At 39.1% G+C, this 18,083-nt stretch overlaps 1 protein-coding gene across 1 annotated transcript in view; it reads right to left on the bottom strand.

Annotated features, from left to right (window-relative positions):
* Positions 1-313: 313 nt before the first annotated feature.
* Positions 314-18,083, bottom strand: part of LOC149279362 (AP-3 complex subunit delta-1-like) — a 29,179-nt gene continuing 11,409 nt past the window's right edge. Inside the window, exons 13-32 of the mRNA XM_089501265.1 lie at positions 17,202-17,350; positions 16,840-17,070; positions 15,859-16,090; positions 14,173-14,318; positions 13,669-13,810; positions 12,824-12,895; positions 12,635-12,710; positions 12,179-12,378; positions 11,362-11,435; positions 10,347-10,512; positions 9,100-9,147; positions 8,566-8,655; positions 7,120-7,281; positions 6,639-6,686; positions 6,213-6,402; positions 4,522-4,610; positions 4,253-4,338; positions 1,356-1,477; positions 1,186-1,265; positions 314-409 (exon numbers count right to left, since the gene is read on the bottom strand). Coding sequence (XP_089357391.1) covers positions 314-409; positions 1,186-1,265; positions 1,356-1,477; positions 4,253-4,338; positions 4,522-4,610; positions 6,213-6,402; positions 6,639-6,686; positions 7,120-7,281; positions 8,566-8,655; positions 9,100-9,147; positions 10,347-10,512; positions 11,362-11,435; positions 12,179-12,378; positions 12,635-12,710; positions 12,824-12,895; positions 13,669-13,810; positions 14,173-14,318; positions 15,859-16,090; positions 16,840-17,070; positions 17,202-17,350 — 2,499 coding nt within the window. The remainder of the gene's footprint in view (positions 410-1,185; positions 1,266-1,355; positions 1,478-4,252; positions 4,339-4,521; positions 4,611-6,212; positions 6,403-6,638; positions 6,687-7,119; positions 7,282-8,565; positions 8,656-9,099; positions 9,148-10,346; positions 10,513-11,361; positions 11,436-12,178; positions 12,379-12,634; positions 12,711-12,823; positions 12,896-13,668; positions 13,811-14,172; positions 14,319-15,858; positions 16,091-16,839; positions 17,071-17,201; positions 17,351-18,083) is intronic.

Below are 18,083 nucleotides of genomic sequence, written 5' to 3'. Positions count from 1 at the left end.
CTATACGGCAGCAAAAAAAGTTAAATGAATGGGATTGTAATTAAAACAGCACCCACTAGGCAATGTGGGGTTAACATTGAGATCTTAAAAAAGGGGTAGGGGCGAGGAAAGAAAAAAATAGAATTAGAATCCACTTTCAGGGGGACAGAATCATATTTGGGCCTCCTGCTGCATAGAGCTGCAGAGACAAACATGCATTTGGATCAGAACAATTACATTAATATTTTTGGGTCTTTCGACTTTCTGTTCTATTGAGTGCTTCTGGCAGGAGATGCAGAGAAGAGAGGCGGTAAAACAAGAGAGATCCTTCTGTTCAAGATTCTATCAGTGTCGCTTTGATTTCGCTGAGAAGGCTGCTTAGTAGAGATGCTTCATTGCATTTCCCATCAATGGATATTGACTTCTCATCCTTTAAAGACATGAGAAAAAGTAATCAACATAAAGAAATGAGCAAACAAGGCTCGCTTGTGCTATCAGTGCAGAAAATGCATCACTGGTACCTCATCTTGATCAGTCACATAGCAACAAAACAAAGCAAGCGACCAATGGATAAGAATAGCTTTATAATGAAAACGCAGTATGCGTATCCACGGAATTGACAGGCCATCCTGATAAATGCCCAGTTGCAAATTTTTATTGAGGGTTGTAATTCATATACCATCAACATGTGCTTCAGCAACTTAAAGAAATTAAAAATGGGGACATACAGTTTATAATCTAGAGGAAGCAGGACTGAAGGATTTTGAACTTGATGGTTTTTATCTGGCGAGAAACTCATAACGCTCCTTACAAAGAGCACTAGGCTGTTTTGAAGGGAAGGGAATGGATGGAGACAGATAGGTCCAAAAGGTAGCCCTGAGAAGAGGTTATACAAGGCAAAGTAACAGGTCAGTGTAGATGAAGCATGTGGATATTTGGGAGGGTGGGGGATTGGAAGAAACATTCTTAAGAACAGCGAAGGCCATATCATTCAAAGCTTCAGTATAATGCCTTCAGAGATGCCTATATACCATCACAAGTGTAAGCCTTTGTATTCTTTGTAATGTAACTGAAATAGTATCCTGCGTCTAAGTAAAATTGAAGTTTAATATTCAGACCTCAAAAGGACAAGGTAGGTCACACCTTAATAAACTGAAGCTGCAAGTCTCTTGTGTTATTAGTACTTAAACGAGTATGACTGCTCACCTTTTTCACCAGTAGACAAACGTGGTGCCCCTGAATAGACCTGCTGTACATTGACGCACACGAGTCAACTCGCTCAATTACTAGAAAAAGAACAGTGAGATGTAACTTTGGTTTAAAACAATAAAAACATTTTGTTGGGTTTTTTTTTGCCAGAAACCTCTGACAGCTACCTGTGAAATGATGATAAAAGCAAATCTTTGCTAGCAGATGGTGGAAAGACAGACTAGTGGAATCAACTTGGAGAGAGTTCATCTTCAGGTCTCCTGATTCCAAAAGCTTGGCATATGCATCACTGTGGATGGAAGAGCAGGACATTTTATGACTACAAATTCCACACCCAACAGACCTAAAAGTTTAGATCTATTGGCCTACACAGCTACCCAACTAAATTCAGGCCTCCACCGCCACTAGATGCATTCACTAAAGGTAATCTACAGTCCTTTAAAAACTTGCTTACACTTCACCACAGTCAAATGCAATGAATTGATTGTATGTGCTTCTTCTCTTGGCATTTTCTCAGAGAACTAATCCACTAAATAATTTGAAGGGGGCAGTAAGTTGGTTATTGTTATCAGCAATGCACTAGCTTATCGTTTATTGAAGGGTTTTAAGGGTTTTGTTCAGAGAAAATAGGCTATTGCATTGCTGATGAGAATAACCGACTTACTTTTCCCTACCGATTCTACAATGGATTCATGCAAGATACACCTAAACCCTCATGGACAGATACTGCATTTTCTGAGGCCCTTAGTAGTGGAGGCGGTGAGTTGGGTTTGACCTACTTATGTAAATCCAAGGCATTTTCCTCACTGAGACCCCTGGTACATGTTCTCCTTGGAATACTCCTATTACCAGGCCTATTGAGTCGATATGTATGTATAGATAGCTTTGCTTTCTTATCCTTATGAGAGTGATTTATAGGTCTTAAAATGTTGCTTAAATATGGGGGGTTTTTTCACTCTCCTGGGTCAACACTATAGGATTCTTTAATGTCTGCTCTATACTATATATTATACATTATACAGTGCCATCCACTAATATTGACACCCTTGGTAAATATGTGCAAAAAAGGCAGTGAAAATTTACCTTTGTTTAACCATTCTTCTCAAAAAATATACTCTGCTCTCATGGATATCAAACAATTGCACACAAAACAAAGGTTTAGCAAAAAGATAAAGTTAAATGTGTGGCACAACTAATGGCACCCCTATTAATTCACATCAAAAGTATATTCCCATTGATATTTTTAGTACACCTCGGTGACTAGAAACAGGAAATAGTTCAACCATGACTTCCTGTTTCACTGGGGTATAAACATTAGGTAAAATTCCCTTAGTCACAACGGGTAAGACCAAGGAATATAGCTGTGATGTCCGACAGAAGGTTGTTGAGCCTCACAGAATGGGAAGCAGCTATAAGAAAAAAATGCCAATTTCCATCAGGACAATTATTAAGAAGTTCCAGTCAAGTGGAAATGTTATGAAACAACCAGGAAGAGGACACTATGAGGCGGATGGTTCAATGGCCAAAAAATCTCCAAATATCAAGAGTGAAAAATTGCTGAAGTTAGTTGCGTCTAAGGGCCAGTAAGTCTTCAAAACTACAACTCGACGTCACCAAAATCACCACAAGTTGTTTGAAAGAGTTTCAAGAAAAAAAGTATCTACTCTCATCCAAAAAACAAAAACTCCATTGCCAGACACTACTGGAACATCAAATGGAATCATGTTCTATGGTCAGATGGAACCCAAAAAAGAGCTTTTTGGCAATGAACACCAGAGGTGGATTTGGATCACAGTAAAATAGCCATATGGAAATGTACCTCATGCCCATGGTTAAATATGGTAGTGGTTCTTTAATGTTTTGGGGCAGTTTTTCTGTCAGGGGACCTGGACATTTTCTTACGATACATAGCATCATGAACTCTACCAAATATCAACATGTATTAAATGAACAACTGACTGCCTCTTCCTCCAGGAAGCGTAAAACATGCCATGGTTGGATCTTCCAAAACAATGATCCAAAACATACATCAAAATCAACTCAAAAATAAACCTGACCATAAAATCAAGGTCTTACCATGGCCATCCCAGTCCCCTGACTTGAACACCACAGAAAACATGTGGGGTGAACTGGAGAGGAGAGTCCACCAGCATTGACCTCAAAATTCAAAGAATCTGAGAAGATTCTGTATGAATAAATGGTCTTGGCTCCCTTGCCCCGTAATCTCCAGTCAGGCAGTATAGAAAAATACTCGGACCTGTAATCTTGGCATAAGGGATTGGCTAAAAGGGTGCCAATAATTGTGCCACACAACTTTTTTTCTTTTCTTGCATAAATCTGTGTGCAATTGTTTGATAATCATGGAGCAGTGTATTTTTGGATCAAAAGGTTAAACTTTTCACAGCATTCTTTGCTCATATTTACCAAGGGTGCCAATATTGGTAATGGTATATTGGACATGGTATACTGGAGCTCTTGTATGAGCAGTTAATGTGGATGTGATTCCCTGTATATAAAATAACTATATGATTATCTTTAATTTCTGATTACCTTGGAACCACACCTCTAGGAATAAATTGCTGTGCATGTGGAGTCGGTACGATTTACATTGCATTATTTTGATGTATGTCTAATCATGTCTGTATGCCATCGTAATAGACTTTGATCTATTTTTTATATTTTATTTTGTTTACTCATTATATTGCACATGTGGTTTCTCGTTGACATGTAGGACATCGTGACGTCATGATGTGCACCTTGGTGTTGGCAGCTGCCAATCAAGATAGATTATATTTATCTGCAATACTACCTGCACTAATTATATCCTTTATTCCCTTCACAAATACATTTTTTGCCAAAAAGTCAGGGCTCACAGTTAGTCTCTATTAACCTTTGTTGTGCTTATTTAGTACCTTTGTATACTATTGCTATATTCTTTCTATACTGTTGCTGACCTCTCTTTACACCTTTGGGTCTTAAAAACACAAAATTAAATTAAAAATAAAACAAAAACAAAACCATGCCTTAGAGTTATTTCAGAGGTTTATGAATGTATAACACGCACCTGTAGCAAGGGGTCATAATTAGGTAAGAGGAACAGCTGAAGAGCAGCTTGAAGTCCAATTTCTCATGGGATGATCCTTCCTCATCCTGTATAAGAGTTAAGCGATTAAGATATTTCAGGGGGGGGAAAAATATGATCCTACTTCTAGAAATATCATTACAAATAATAAAAAGGGGCGTTGTTAATTGAGCGCACTAATCAAATAAAGAATGGGCAGACATGCCCTATAAAAATTTTAAAACCAGGGTTTTTACACAAGAAAACCTCACCTTTGCTATAAAGGACAACGTTCCTTTAAGATTTTGGGGCATGATAATACTCTGGACTGTGAACACAAACTGAGCTTCATTTGAGACACCTGCAAGCAAAAACAAGAGATTCTTTCATTTCAGGTTTTTTTTTTCTGCACCCTTCGGGACAATGGCTGTTTGTAACAGTGTTCGCTATTAGCTGTAATTTGTTCTCTCTCATTTACTGTACCCACCCATATGGGTATATGTTTTTTTTCAGGACAAAAAGGGATTTCTTTTGATATTTTAATATCCAATTTACTATAAAATATGGTGACTTTTTTTAGAAACTTATTTGAAAAACCTTTTACTCTTCTACAAAAGTTGAAGAAAAAAAAATATTTTGCAAGATGTAGGGCAGTAAGTACAAGTAGTATTTTAATATTTATTTTTCAAATCTGGTAATTCTGCCCCCATGATCTATTTGAGGCATCTTTGAAGCCGGTCAGTTAAATTTATCATATCAACAGGGCATTTCAAATGCCAGTTATTTTAACGTTTTCCAAGTTGATGGTAGTAGTTTCGTGGGGGCTAAAAGGCCACATTTAAGAGGTATAAATTTACAGCTCTTGGTGTTACTGTCAAACACCACCTCCTATTTATTGGTTGGCCCGGTTATTGGGGGCTAAAAAGGCCACATTTGAGACATGAGCAATTCAGCTTTTCATTCTGGAAATCTGGTCATCCTTCCTCTATGTCTTATTTGGGACATCTTTGAAGTTGCCCAATTCTGTTTACCCCATGAAACTATATACTTTGAAAAACTATACAACCCAGGGTTTTTCAATAGTCAGTTCCTGACATGTGTCACTGCCAAACACCCCAATATCGGTTCACCATCTCCCGAGTACGGCGATACCACCCATGCGTAGGGGTTGTTTTTTTTTTAAGGGGGAAGGATTTTGACATCTGGCCAGTCTGCACCCATGTGTTATTTGTGACATCTTTGAAGCCAGCCAATTCAAGTTCCCCCACCAAACCACACATTTTTGAAAAACTAGACTTTTAGATTTTAAATGCTAGTATTTTATAACTCTTTCTATGCTAGAATTTTTGTGAAGATGCAGCACTTAGAACTTAGCTCATAAAAAGCAGGGTGGGTCTCCTGATGGTGACATCACTAGATATTTTTATACGTTAACACATTCTGGTTTTATTTTAACCATTTTTATTTTTTTTCCTTATAGTTTTTTATTTTACTCATCACTAAGCTGGGCTCTATTGACTTACATGGTTGAATGCAGTACCTGCATTGTGAGGGGCAACAACTGTCACTAAGTGGAGTGACAGGGGCCTTTGCAGCAGTTTTCAGTTTTTCTATACCTTTTTAACCCCATGACATGCAAGGCACATCAACTGTTTTTAAGGGCAAGCATTTCCGTCATGTGATTGGCATGCTAATGGTCAACGGGTTAATAAAATGATAATACAGAATGCTAACAAATTATCCATATCAAGGGTAGTCTACTGACTTTTTGGCTACTGCCCAAAAGCAGTTCTCATGGGTCTCACTGGAGAGTTCAAAATGAGACCATTAGCACAGGGAGAAAGAAAGTTCAGGACAGACAACAGAAGGTATGTCAGTTCTAGATACGCTTAGTACGAGCCACAACCATATTTAGGGATCATTTTAAGAAGTACAAGACTGGACTTTGTTAGCTAAGACTCACCTGGGGGCAGTTGGAATGGCACAGGGATCCCATCATGAACAGTGGTTCCCTCTGGCCTTAGCATTTTGGTATTTAGAGAGTCTAGAACATTAATTTCCATGTTCTTTAGGAAGCTCTGACTTTGATTTTCTAGAATGATGGAAACTGTGACCTGGCTCTGCTTCTGTAGATCTGCTTGAACATCATACATCTGAAACAGGAGAAGGGAAATTTCTTGACACTGATATTTCAGGACATTTTAGGAATATTCTATATTTCTGCTGGTTCTGTGTTATCATACTTTAATGTATGAAATGTCACAATAAGCCATATAGTAATGTCTACAGACTGACATTTTATTATACGCTAACTCTAAACGACGATGATATGTACCGGTACACCTGTTAGTCCTTAATAAATATATACATACATGAAAGTACCACTCACCATCTTGATGTATGAGTTTTCAGCCAAAATTCTATAACTGGACATTGGCTAAAAGACAATAAAAACATCAAATGTTGGTTGTGCAAACTGAATAGAGGCAATGGATTCCTATATAGGTTATGTCAATGACAAAAAATGGCACCCTGGAAATTTAAAAAAGTAACCGCTCTTATTAATTGCATGAGTTTACATTTTACCCCAACTTCCACTCTATATGTGTGGGGTGGTAAACAGGAAAAATATATATTGCCATATTAGAAATGCGGAAAATGGAGACCGTTATTTTTGGTATTGGCTCAGTAAATGTATGTTAAGTTATATAAGCTTTCGGGACCTCAGAGGTCTCTTCTTCAGATGGAATTATGGTGCTTAACAGATAATACCTGTAGCTCCACACCAGTATTTATTCTTTCCTTTCAAAGTACAATTATAGCAACCTCCCCCCCCCTCCTTTAAGTAGTTGATCCCCGACTTCTCTTACCGGCAGAGGCTCCTCTTCATCCAGGGTTCCATTTTGCACAGACTCTGTCTGCTCCTCCTGAGAATGGCGGTGATGATGATGGTGCTTCTTCTTGCGAGCTTTCTTATCCTCCTTCACCTCATCTTTCTCCTTCTTGTGCTTCTTCTTGTGTCGGTGGGATTTCTGCAAGGATGAGATTGTGTAGCACAGGAACATACCGTATTTGCTCGATTATAAGACGAGGTTTTTTCAGAGCAAATGCTCTGAAAAACACCCCTCGTCTTATAATCGGGGTTGTTTTATAATCAGACCTCAAATAGGTCCGACTATGAGACGACTAAGATCCAGATCCCCCGCACCTGCAGGGGACCTGGATTCTCCTGTCTCCCCCCGCACGCCTCCTTCCGGCTGCAGCGTAATTGCGTGGAATCTACACGCTGCCCCGGCTACATGACAGGCAAGTCAGAAGCACCGGTAAGTTGGGGGGGGGGGTTAAATGGGGGCATAAGGCATTTCTGGAGGCAGAGTGCTCTGTGAAATGCCTTTTAACCCCCTTAATGCCACTCTGCCTCCAGAAGTGCCTTTTTAACCCTCTATACGCCACTCTGCCTCCTGAATGCCTTAAACCTCCCTATATGCCACTCTGCCCCATAATATGCCTTTAAACCCTCTAAATGCCAGAGTGGCATATAGGGGTATAAGGCATTTCTGGAGGCAGAGTGGCACATAGGGGGTCAAAAGGCATATCATGGGGCACAGTGGCATATAGGGTTAAAAGGCATATCATGGGGCACAGTGGCATTTAGAGGGTTAAAAGGCATATCATGGGGCACAGTGGCATATAGGGGGTATAAGGCATTTCTGGGGCAGATGTGCATAACTGGGGGGCAGGTTGGAAAATAGAAGGAAATAAAAACAAAATATTTTTCTCAATCATAGCTTTTATTAAAAAAAAAATAGTTTAGATGAATTAACATTTACTAGTAAAACTTTTTTCCTATAGGGTCGTCTTATATTCAGGCTTTTTCTTTTTTTTCCTAAATTAATATTCAGATTTGGGGGGTCGTCTTATAATCGAGCAAATGCGGTATATAGTACACATCTTAGGACCCAACTTCACAGTGTTTAACAAATTAATGTATGAACTGCATACAGTGTGGTACAGTTTGGTAGCAGCTGGTGAAGTCTATGAAACTCAGAAGTTCAGTTTCCTTGTATTTTAGTAATAAAGGTCAATGATATCTTGGTTCACACACATCTCATGTATTAGTGGGATGATCCCAAAACTAATTGAACTATAAATGTTATTCTCCAATGGTTCTCACGCTAGTAATCATGGGAATAATATTGTTGCTGTGGTTCAGTTTTCTGACCTAATGCAGCCATATCATGCTTGTAAGAGATGCAGCTTATGTGTGTAACATCAAGAAAAATATGATCAAGGATAATGTGGGGAGCGTAAGTTACCTTTTCTTTTTCCCGTTCCTCTTCATTTGCGTCACCTACTTGCTCTTCATGTTGGGGTTCCTCTATCTTGGAATTGATGGCAGAAGGAGGCTGTAAATGAAGACTTACAATATAACCTGACCCTAGAAGAGTACGCTCAGGACCCCCAGCATCCCACCCCAGAGCTAGACCATATCTAATGTTACTGCAGCTTAAATATACATAGCATTAGAGCAGCTGGAATATTATATTTTTTACATACAGAGTACAAATAAAATACCCAGAGTACAGACAAGGAGTGCTTAATATTTATACAACTGTGAAATTGCTACAGAGCTTTTGTTATGCTAAACCACATAATCTGGCTCTCTATTCTTCTCCTCCATGCTGCCAGAAGATGTCAGCATTGACACCTGCCAGAAGGGAATGCCCAGGCAATAAGGCATTCAAAATAGTAATTGTTACACCATTGGAGAGTCCAGGTCTGTCATTCATATTAATACATCTTAAGAGTGATACCTTGATACTAATATCTACAGATGACTATCTACCAACCTGAGCCTGTGCAGGTGTCTGGGTGTCAGCAAGCCAGAAATCCATGTCCTGAAAGGCAAAGACAGATCTGAGGAATGGGTTGACTGCATACAGAAGGAAGTTGTAGTCATACAATGCAAAAAAACATGGAAGATGACAGCAGAAAATTTTTTTCTAATTTAATGGCCAATGTGACCCCCTTGGTCATGCCATATGTTCAGGATGGATCACCCTACTTATGCGACACCCTCTCAATGAAATATCGAAATCTCTGATGTTTGCATTGCAGTTTTCAACAGCCCCCCATTTTGTTACTTTAAACAGGTATGTGACTGCGCTATATCCCCTTCTGCTTCTTTTTGACCCTAACCGTACATTCATATTCCCCTGAGAAACCAACCTGAACCAACAGCTTGCAGGAAGCATAACACAGCGACACTGAGAGAAGCGTCCAGAAACCTAGGGCAAATACCTTACTGCCAACAAACCGCACTTCACTAACCAATTGTTATCGTCTGACATTTTTAAAAAGACCATATAAGTTTCAGTAGCTTACATTAGATGGGTCCTCTTCTGTTTTCTTCTCCTCTATAGCCTCGTCTTCCCTCACAATGACCTCATCTTCCTTGGCTTTGCTAGGGACAGATTTCTTGCGTTTGATTTTCTCTTCTTTCTCTTTGCTTTTCTGCTTTGACACACACACGGGAGAACGCAAGGGGAAAAACTTCAGTTAGGAGTGGGGAAAAAAAAAATCAACATTTAACTTTGTGATGGTGGGAATCAGAGATGAAGACTATGCAGCCGCAACTTGTAAGAGCCGGGATTAGGACAGTAATGTTGTGATGAATATTATTGTCGATGGATGCATGCCTCAAAACGCTTAACTATAACGTTCAAGCAGTTTTTTTGATTAACATTCATTGCCGGTTCTGCTGAGCTAGACACCAAATTCAGACTAAAATCAAATTGTGGTCTTGGTCAATCCACAAGAACAAAAAGCCAATAGTCGCTGGCACACTCCAAGAGTTACAGATCATCTCAGCAGGGTACACAGCTGTATGATAGAGATGTTGTATCCACTATGAAATACACAAAATTTAGAATTTCTTTAATGGCTTTATCAGAAAAAAAGTAGGATCCACAAATATTACTGCTTGCTTTCACAATCTTGAGCAAGCATGTTAATAATGCATTATTGCATACATACTTAACACTTTATTAATGCATTATATAAAATTATATTTCTCAGCACAGTATCGCGGACTTACTTTCTTTTCTTTTTTCTTCACTTTGTCTGTTTCTGACTGCTTTTTCTCCTTCCTGTTGGATTTCTTTGTTTTTTGGTCTAACACATTGGTTTCATTTTCCGGTGACTTGAGACTTTCTGCATTTCTGTGTCTTTGAACCGGAAGCTTCTCTGTGTCTGCTAGAGGCCTGAGAGGTAGTATAACAAAAATTAGCATCCCAAAAGCGAGCAAAAGTTCAAATCGAAATTTGTCTTTTGTACAATTTTGGAGTCCTTGTTTGCACAATATATACATTTCCATTGATTCAGCATTGTTTCCGGCTGATGGTATGTAAGCCCATTCAGCAGAATTACACTGGTACCAACGGCTACCATCAATGTTAAGTACCTCACAGAGAACACACACACACATATATATACACATACATACATAGATACACATACATACATACATACATACATACATACGAAAATATAAGAAATAGGTATCCGAGATCCCTGATGTTTCTGTGAATAAATAAAATGTCGGGGGGGGGGGTACTTTTTCCCTCCATTTAGATATTTATGTGCACATGTAGCATTCATATGTAGCATTACCCTTATGTAGGGCAAGCATAACTTTTCGTTCCCATATTTCTTAGGGTTCTGCCAAGCACAGTGGATCATGTCATAAGCTTCATAAAACCTCGCAATAATGATCAGGGGTTAACAAGAATATTTAATACCAATGTTTCAAAGTCATAAAAGTGGGTCATGCATATGATTTTTATTCAATTGGAAGATTTGCAGGCCAATCCTTTGTAACTATTATAAAAAAAAAGAAGCTAAAGAGGTGCAGATCATTTCTTTAATTTAAAAAAAAAAAAAAAAAAAAATGCATGACAAAAATCTGTAGGCATTTACTGGGAAAAATAGAAAACCAGGCAAAATATTATATTATAAACGCATTTGGAGACAGGTTTTGATTTTCCAACAGTAACAGGGATGATTATGTAAAAGAAAAAGAAACATAACATTAATGTAATTTGGGTACTTACTTATCCAAATCTATATCTAGAGCTCTATAAGGGTCATTTGGGTCCTTATCATCATCATCACTGGGCAAGGCATTCTGAAACGATAGAATGATAAATATTCAGCTGCTGAACAGAAAAAATGTCGTGATTACGCAGACGTCTATGGAAGACCATTAAAAAAATTAAAATGTAGAATACAAGAACAAACTGAAATAAATCATCTAGACTAGAGTGTATGTGACTACAGACTCATAATTTGATGCACACTGCATTTAGTAAAACTAAAACAAAAAACATTACCTTGTTCCATAATCACTCAAGTTAAATTGATTTCAAGTTAAGCTGTGGTACTGTAGACAATATTTTAACTTTTTTCAAGAGGTCACGTAAAACGGTAATACACCTCTCATGGATTATTAGCCAATTAGCAAAAAAAATCCCCCCAAAAACCACAACAACAAAAAAACAAACTTCAGATGTCATACTCATATAGATAATGGTTTGTCTGGTAAATTGGTATCCATATTTATTCTATTGATTTCAGATAACAGGATCCAATTTCTACAAATGATTTCCCCACTCCACTTAAGAGCATACATATTTTTTGGGGAATTCTCTAATAAAATGTTCCCACACTTTGCTGTAGTAAGCAACGATCTAGTGTACATAATGTGTCTCATGTCCCAAGCTAAAGTCATTCAGTCTTCATGAAGCTTAAAGAAAATCGCATTAAAGCTCAATATAATTTACATAAACTGTGTGGGGTGGCTTGGAAAAGTTTGCGCTAACACAGTTCCCGCCACATTGTAATTGGGAAAGGCAGCAGATAAAGTCTGACCTCGGGCATCTCCTCAGTTAGGATGTCCACATGATGGGCAGGGGTGATATCCTCATCACTTTCTGTATGCAGTGAGCGATGTCTCCTTGTCTTCCCTCCTTTCTTTTCTTTTTCTTTCTTGCGTTTCTTATCCTTCTCTTGACGTTGCTTGCTCCGCCGCTCCTCTTCTAGTTTCACATACTGATCAGACATCGGGAGTCCTGTCCAAGAAAAGTAAGAGGCGTTACAAGCATATGACCAGTCAGGTGACTGATGTCCAGCAGCCATCCTTTAAAAAAAAAATACTTGAACACCAAGGATCATCAGAATGGAGCCAGATTAAAGCGCCACCTGGCCCTAGTCAAGGTTCACAAATACACCACTAGATTGGTGTGTGCAGACAGTATGCATACCCATGTAACAAATACTGTGGTGGTAGTTTAGATGGCTTTGTAGACAGTCTATGTATTAACATACCTGGGACTTTGAGGGGCACAGTGAGATCTATCTGTACCACAGGGATGTGATCAACACCAGGAGATTCTTGATAAAGCTGAGAAATGAAAGAACAATATGATCTTGAAATATCACTTTAGGTTGTTTGCTTAAACATAGGTAAGAAATCTCTACAATACACATACAATGTTTATATATCAATCAAACTACCTTGTGTTGGGACGGAGAACTCTTGATGTAAAATGGATTATTGGCTTGCTCTTCCTTACGGACCGCTCGTCTCTACAGGGGGGAAAAATTCTTGCCTTTACAAAATTCATGTGTTAAGTGATGTTATATGTTACTATACACTTTAGAAGAAGCTACATGAACATAGCTTATGTTTTCTACTTTTCAGAAAAAAATAGTTTTGTGATTTTTCATCACAATTAAGATTACCCATTTTGTTAAAGAAAATTACAGATTACAGAACACGATGATTACCTGGGAATATTTGCCCGACAACAAATCACTTGGCATACGAGAAGTTCCCAGACTCAACAACTAAACGGATATTTGTTTCCTCATTACCATTAATCTGTGTACAATTTATAATGGCTAAAAACAAAACCTGTTCTCAATGTTTCTGCTATAAGATCCAATACATATATTACGTATGGATATGGTTTCAAAATAAAACCCTTTGAAAACAATATATAATTTGTGTGGGAACCCAAGCGTAAAACAGGGGTTAAAAAAGATTGAACAAAGGCATAGAAAAATTGCTGCAGATGCTTCCTTATGTGTAGATGACAGACCTCGACCTTAAGGTGCTTTAGGATTATTGTGGCTACATACACCATCTATTTGGCACGCTAGGCATTTCTACCTGAACACTGCCAAAACGTAAATGTAACCTGAAAAATTTAGATTAAATTAAAGCAATACCATAGTGGCAAACATTGGTTAGAATGAGTAAAAGAAAATGCTTAAGGCAATAAGTGTGAGGATTTAGTAATAGGTTGACAAGATGGGACAACTGGTTAATAGGATGGGGATACTCCACGAATCCATACCCGTGCGAGCTCTTCCTCATCTACTTCTGGCCGAGTTGACCTTCCATGCGTTTGCTTTTCCTCATGGAAGATGGCCTTGGGTTTTTCGTCTTCAGATTCACTATCAGATGGTGGTTCATTGATCCACGCGTCCAGGTCTAGGCTGATAATAATAAGTAGATATCATTTAACATTTAAAGACGTTTTTCCCTAACTCGCTTCACTCAGAGAAGCCATAATCTCCTGCACGCTACGAGTCTAGTGAGTGCAACCAGTATTTCAGGGTACAAAAATATCTTAGCGTTTCGTCTGTAATACGATTCTTTTTTGAAGTACAGGATGGATTAGTCTGAATATTGGTTTTCTAGCTGGTGTGTTTTGTATTCTGAAAACAAATCATGGCCTGTTCTTTACATACAAAAAAAAAAATCAAATTTCTATTTAAATACTTCCATGTATCACAGGTTTGATCATCTAAACAGCCCTAATCCCAAAACTAAGGTGGTATTAAGTAAATCTACATACCCCTCTGGAACTGGGACCTTCTTCTGGGCTTTGGGGGCAACAGGATTTAACTCTCCTTCAAACAAAGCCATCACCTCCTCTGCAACTGGGACCTCCTTGGCCTGTAGCTTCTGGATATATTTGATAAGTTGCAATATACATGAAGCCTGTAATAATAAAAATAAAAAAAAAAACCCAACAGGTTATGTACAGCAGTCTGCAGGAAAGGCATTTAAGTTGTTTTGGTAGCGTATAGGAGGAGAATGCTGTATTTGTTTCCTTTTATTACGCAAATTGTTTATAAAATGTTCTAAAAAACTGCACCTTTAATAACCAAAACACAAGGAAGCTAAATTTCTTTGTGTTCAGTAAATGGTTTACAGTAAAAGTGATGAAGACAGACTACTTTATGTATAGGGTATATTACTCACACTACAAGAGATATACACAAAAAAACCACAAAACACGTTGTACCCCAAAACGTTGGCTTTCTTTTGGTGGATATAGCATTACCATGACTACGTTGATCAAAAGGCATGGTGGCGGAACAAACTCTGCATTTCAGTTATTAGAACAAAATTTATAGAGGCATACATGTCTGGCAGATGGTTTGGAAAATACCAATCTGTACCAATACCTATACAGGGACAATGTCTTTATCATACAGTTTTATTAGTCTAACTCCCTCATAAAATTATATATTTGTATCTAGGGCTGAAACAACGAATCGATAAAATCGATAATAATCGATAACGGAAATCGTTGTCGACGATTTCCGTTATCGATTAATCGAGTGAACGATTCGTTGTTGGAGCACTCGCCTCCTTTTACTTACCTCCGCGAGCGTTCCCCGCTTCCGCTGCACTCTCCGCCTTCTTTTAGTTGCGTGTGGCGGTTCGCTCTGTGCGAGTGGCTCCGTTCGCACAGAGCGGTTCGCTCTGTGCGAGTGGCTCCATTCGCACAGAGCGATTCGCGGGGGTGGGGGTGGGGTTTCAGGGGATGCAGGGCAGAGTGGGGGTGGGGGGGCAGGCCAGGGTAGGAGACTGAGTGCAGGGCAGAGTGGGGGTGGGGATGCAGGGCAGGGTGTGAGTGTGGGGGCAGGGCAGGAGACTGGGTGCAGGGCAGAGTTGGAGACTGGGTGCAGGGCAGAGTGGGTGCAGGGTGTGAGTGTGGGTGCAGGGCGTGAGTGTGGGTGCAGGGCGTGAGTGTGGGTGCAGGGCGTGAGTGTGGGTGCAGGGCGTGAGTGTAGGGCAGAGTTGGAGACTGGGTGCAGGGGCACAGTGCAAAGTGCCAGGGTGCAAAGTTCTGGGTGCAAAGTGCCAGGGCTGGGGCAAAGTGCTGGGTGCAAAGTGCCAGGGCTGGGGCAAAGTTTCTTGAACAGTAATAGTCCACCTCTTTTCAGAATGTTTGGGGTTATTTTGTTTCATAAATATTGTGTTTGGGTTTTTGTACTTTGAACATATTGTTTTTTTATTACATCATAACAAAATAAGAATGTTAATGTAAATTTTAAGTTGTTTTTTAACATCCAGTTCATTAAATTTTAAATAAACAAAAAATTTGCATATTGTTTTTTTTTATCCGATTAATCGATTAATCGGAAAAATAATCGGCCAACTAATCGATTATTAAAATAATCGTTAGTTGCAGCCCTATTTGTATCTAAAATGCACTTTGCAAAGCCCACCAAAAGAAAATCTGTATTACCCTCTCCTGAACTTCAAGGTCTGCATTCTGCACAAACTGAGGGAGACGCTCAATCATAAGCTGTGTGATCTCTTGGGCTCCTTCGTGGTCTCCTTCGTGCTCTTTGCGCTGTAGGATACAGGAATACAGCTTCACCACATTCTGCACATACACTGCCTGGATGTGTCCTGGCAGAGTAGTGACCTTCGGCCTCAACATGGCCTCCAGCGTCTGTTGTGGTTCAGCCAGGTGTCTGAAGAAGGAGATGCAGGAAATATATTTAAGAAACTACCAATTTAGCAGCATGAATTGTTTATTACTATACACTAGTGACGCAGCGAAATGAAAGTTCTGGACCGAAACTGAAAATTCAGCATTCACTCGGCCAAAACCGAAAATGACCCCCCCCCCAACAAAAAACCCAACACACTTTTATTAAAAGTAAACACACCAAAATTGGACCATAAAACATACATATATATATATATATATATCATAATTGCTAAAATTGCTAAAAGCAATCACACTCCAATAATGCTGGAACCTGGGCATGATAGGAGTGTGATTACAGCCTAATCACGCATACTTGCTCATACAACCTCCCCCACCCCCTTACCTGAACTGCAGATCTCTCACTTGCTGACTTCTGCAGGGGCCCTGCTGTTTCCCACTGTGTTTCCCACTCAGTACGAACAACTTCTCTTGTCCCGCACAGGGGAAGAAGGAACGGAGCAGAGTTATGGGTTCCTGCTTCTCCTGGCAGGTACAAGGTACACACAGCTTAGCAGCAGTGCCCCTGCAGACAATTATTTTCGGCCTTTTTCTTATTTCGGCATTTTGACGATAATGCCCTTTTCGGCAGATACATTTCAGAGATAAAATGTGCTATTTTAATTTTACTGGCTGATAGCTAATGTACCAGTGATAAACCAAGCAAAAATATGAATGTGCTGATTTCAACTCAATGCATTGTAAACTACTTGTAAATTAGTAAAGTCTTACTCTGCAAACTCTCCACAGATCCAAGCAGCAGCATAGAGGACTTCACAAATTCCATTCCGCTGGGTGTTACTGGCCAGCAGATGTGCGTTGTCCAGGAGTGTTGCCATCTGAGATACAGCAAACATGCGAATGGCCTTCACTCTGATGGCCACATCAAGCATCTGAGCTGCAATCAAATGGCCATGACGAGTGCCTTCCAGGCGAGTGAGCTCAACAAGGATGCTAATATACCTATAAAATAATAGTCAGACATTAAGTCTCTTCTAAAATATCAAACACCCATGGCTATGTCAACTGTTCTACATGTACTGACAAACCACAAACAAAAGCATAAAAACAAACAACCAGGGAAAAGTACTAACCACTCAAAGTTAGTGATATACTGATAGTTGGACTGGCTACAGATATCAATGATTTTGGTCAATAGCTCATCCCTGTATGCTGTGCCCTCTGCTTTGTCAACATGAATCATTAGCTTCTTGACTATTTCCATCAGGTTCTTTTTGGACACCTATATGTAGAAACATGGAAGAATCAAGCAATGAGCGAAAGTACAGTGTAAAAAGTATTACAAAATACTAAAATTGTCAATTGGTTGGAAATATTTTACAGTACAGATAAGCAGAATACTTTGAATAAACCAATTATAGGCAACAAATGCACAACATCTAACTCTAAAACAAACACAGTGGTGTTTTGAGTAGGCTTCTCTAAATTTGTCAACCAGCCAAGATGAGTCCATACTGTCTGCCATATTGGTAACATGACAAACTTTGGTCTGCAGCACAAGTATGAACTGTATAACAATAGAACAATTTCCAATAACCAGAGGATAAAGGTCTACGGAATAACCATGTTTACAGCCAGTAAACTAGAAACAGATTGTTTGCTTTTTTCTTGAATATATAGTTACAGGAAATAGTTTTGTGTAGTGTAGCGATACATATGATTTAACTAAATTAAGAGACAGTTTTCTAATCCAGACACATTTATGAACTGCAACATTAGTATTAGCCTAATTAAAAACTCCATGCAGGCAGACCCCTCATCAGCGTACACAAGCGTCCAGAGGAGCACGTATGTAAAACAAAAATGTAGACAACTGTTTCATTCTAAAGACCTGTAAGTGCCTGTAATTTTGTATATATATATTTAGCTTGACGAAAGCGGCTTCTGGAATACTGTTTACATCTCTCTTCTAACATGCCACAAAAGCCATTTCAATGATTACAAGACTGCTCTAT

Source organism: Sceloporus occidentalis, unplaced genomic scaffold, assembly GCF_023333645.1.
Source record: "Sceloporus occidentalis isolate IW3139 unplaced genomic scaffold, rSceOcc1.0.p SCAF_169, whole genome shotgun sequence".
NCBI classification, from domain to species: Eukaryota; Metazoa; Chordata; class Lepidosauria; order Squamata; family Phrynosomatidae; genus Sceloporus; species Sceloporus occidentalis.
This window is presented reverse-complemented; position numbering and strand designations above follow the sequence as displayed.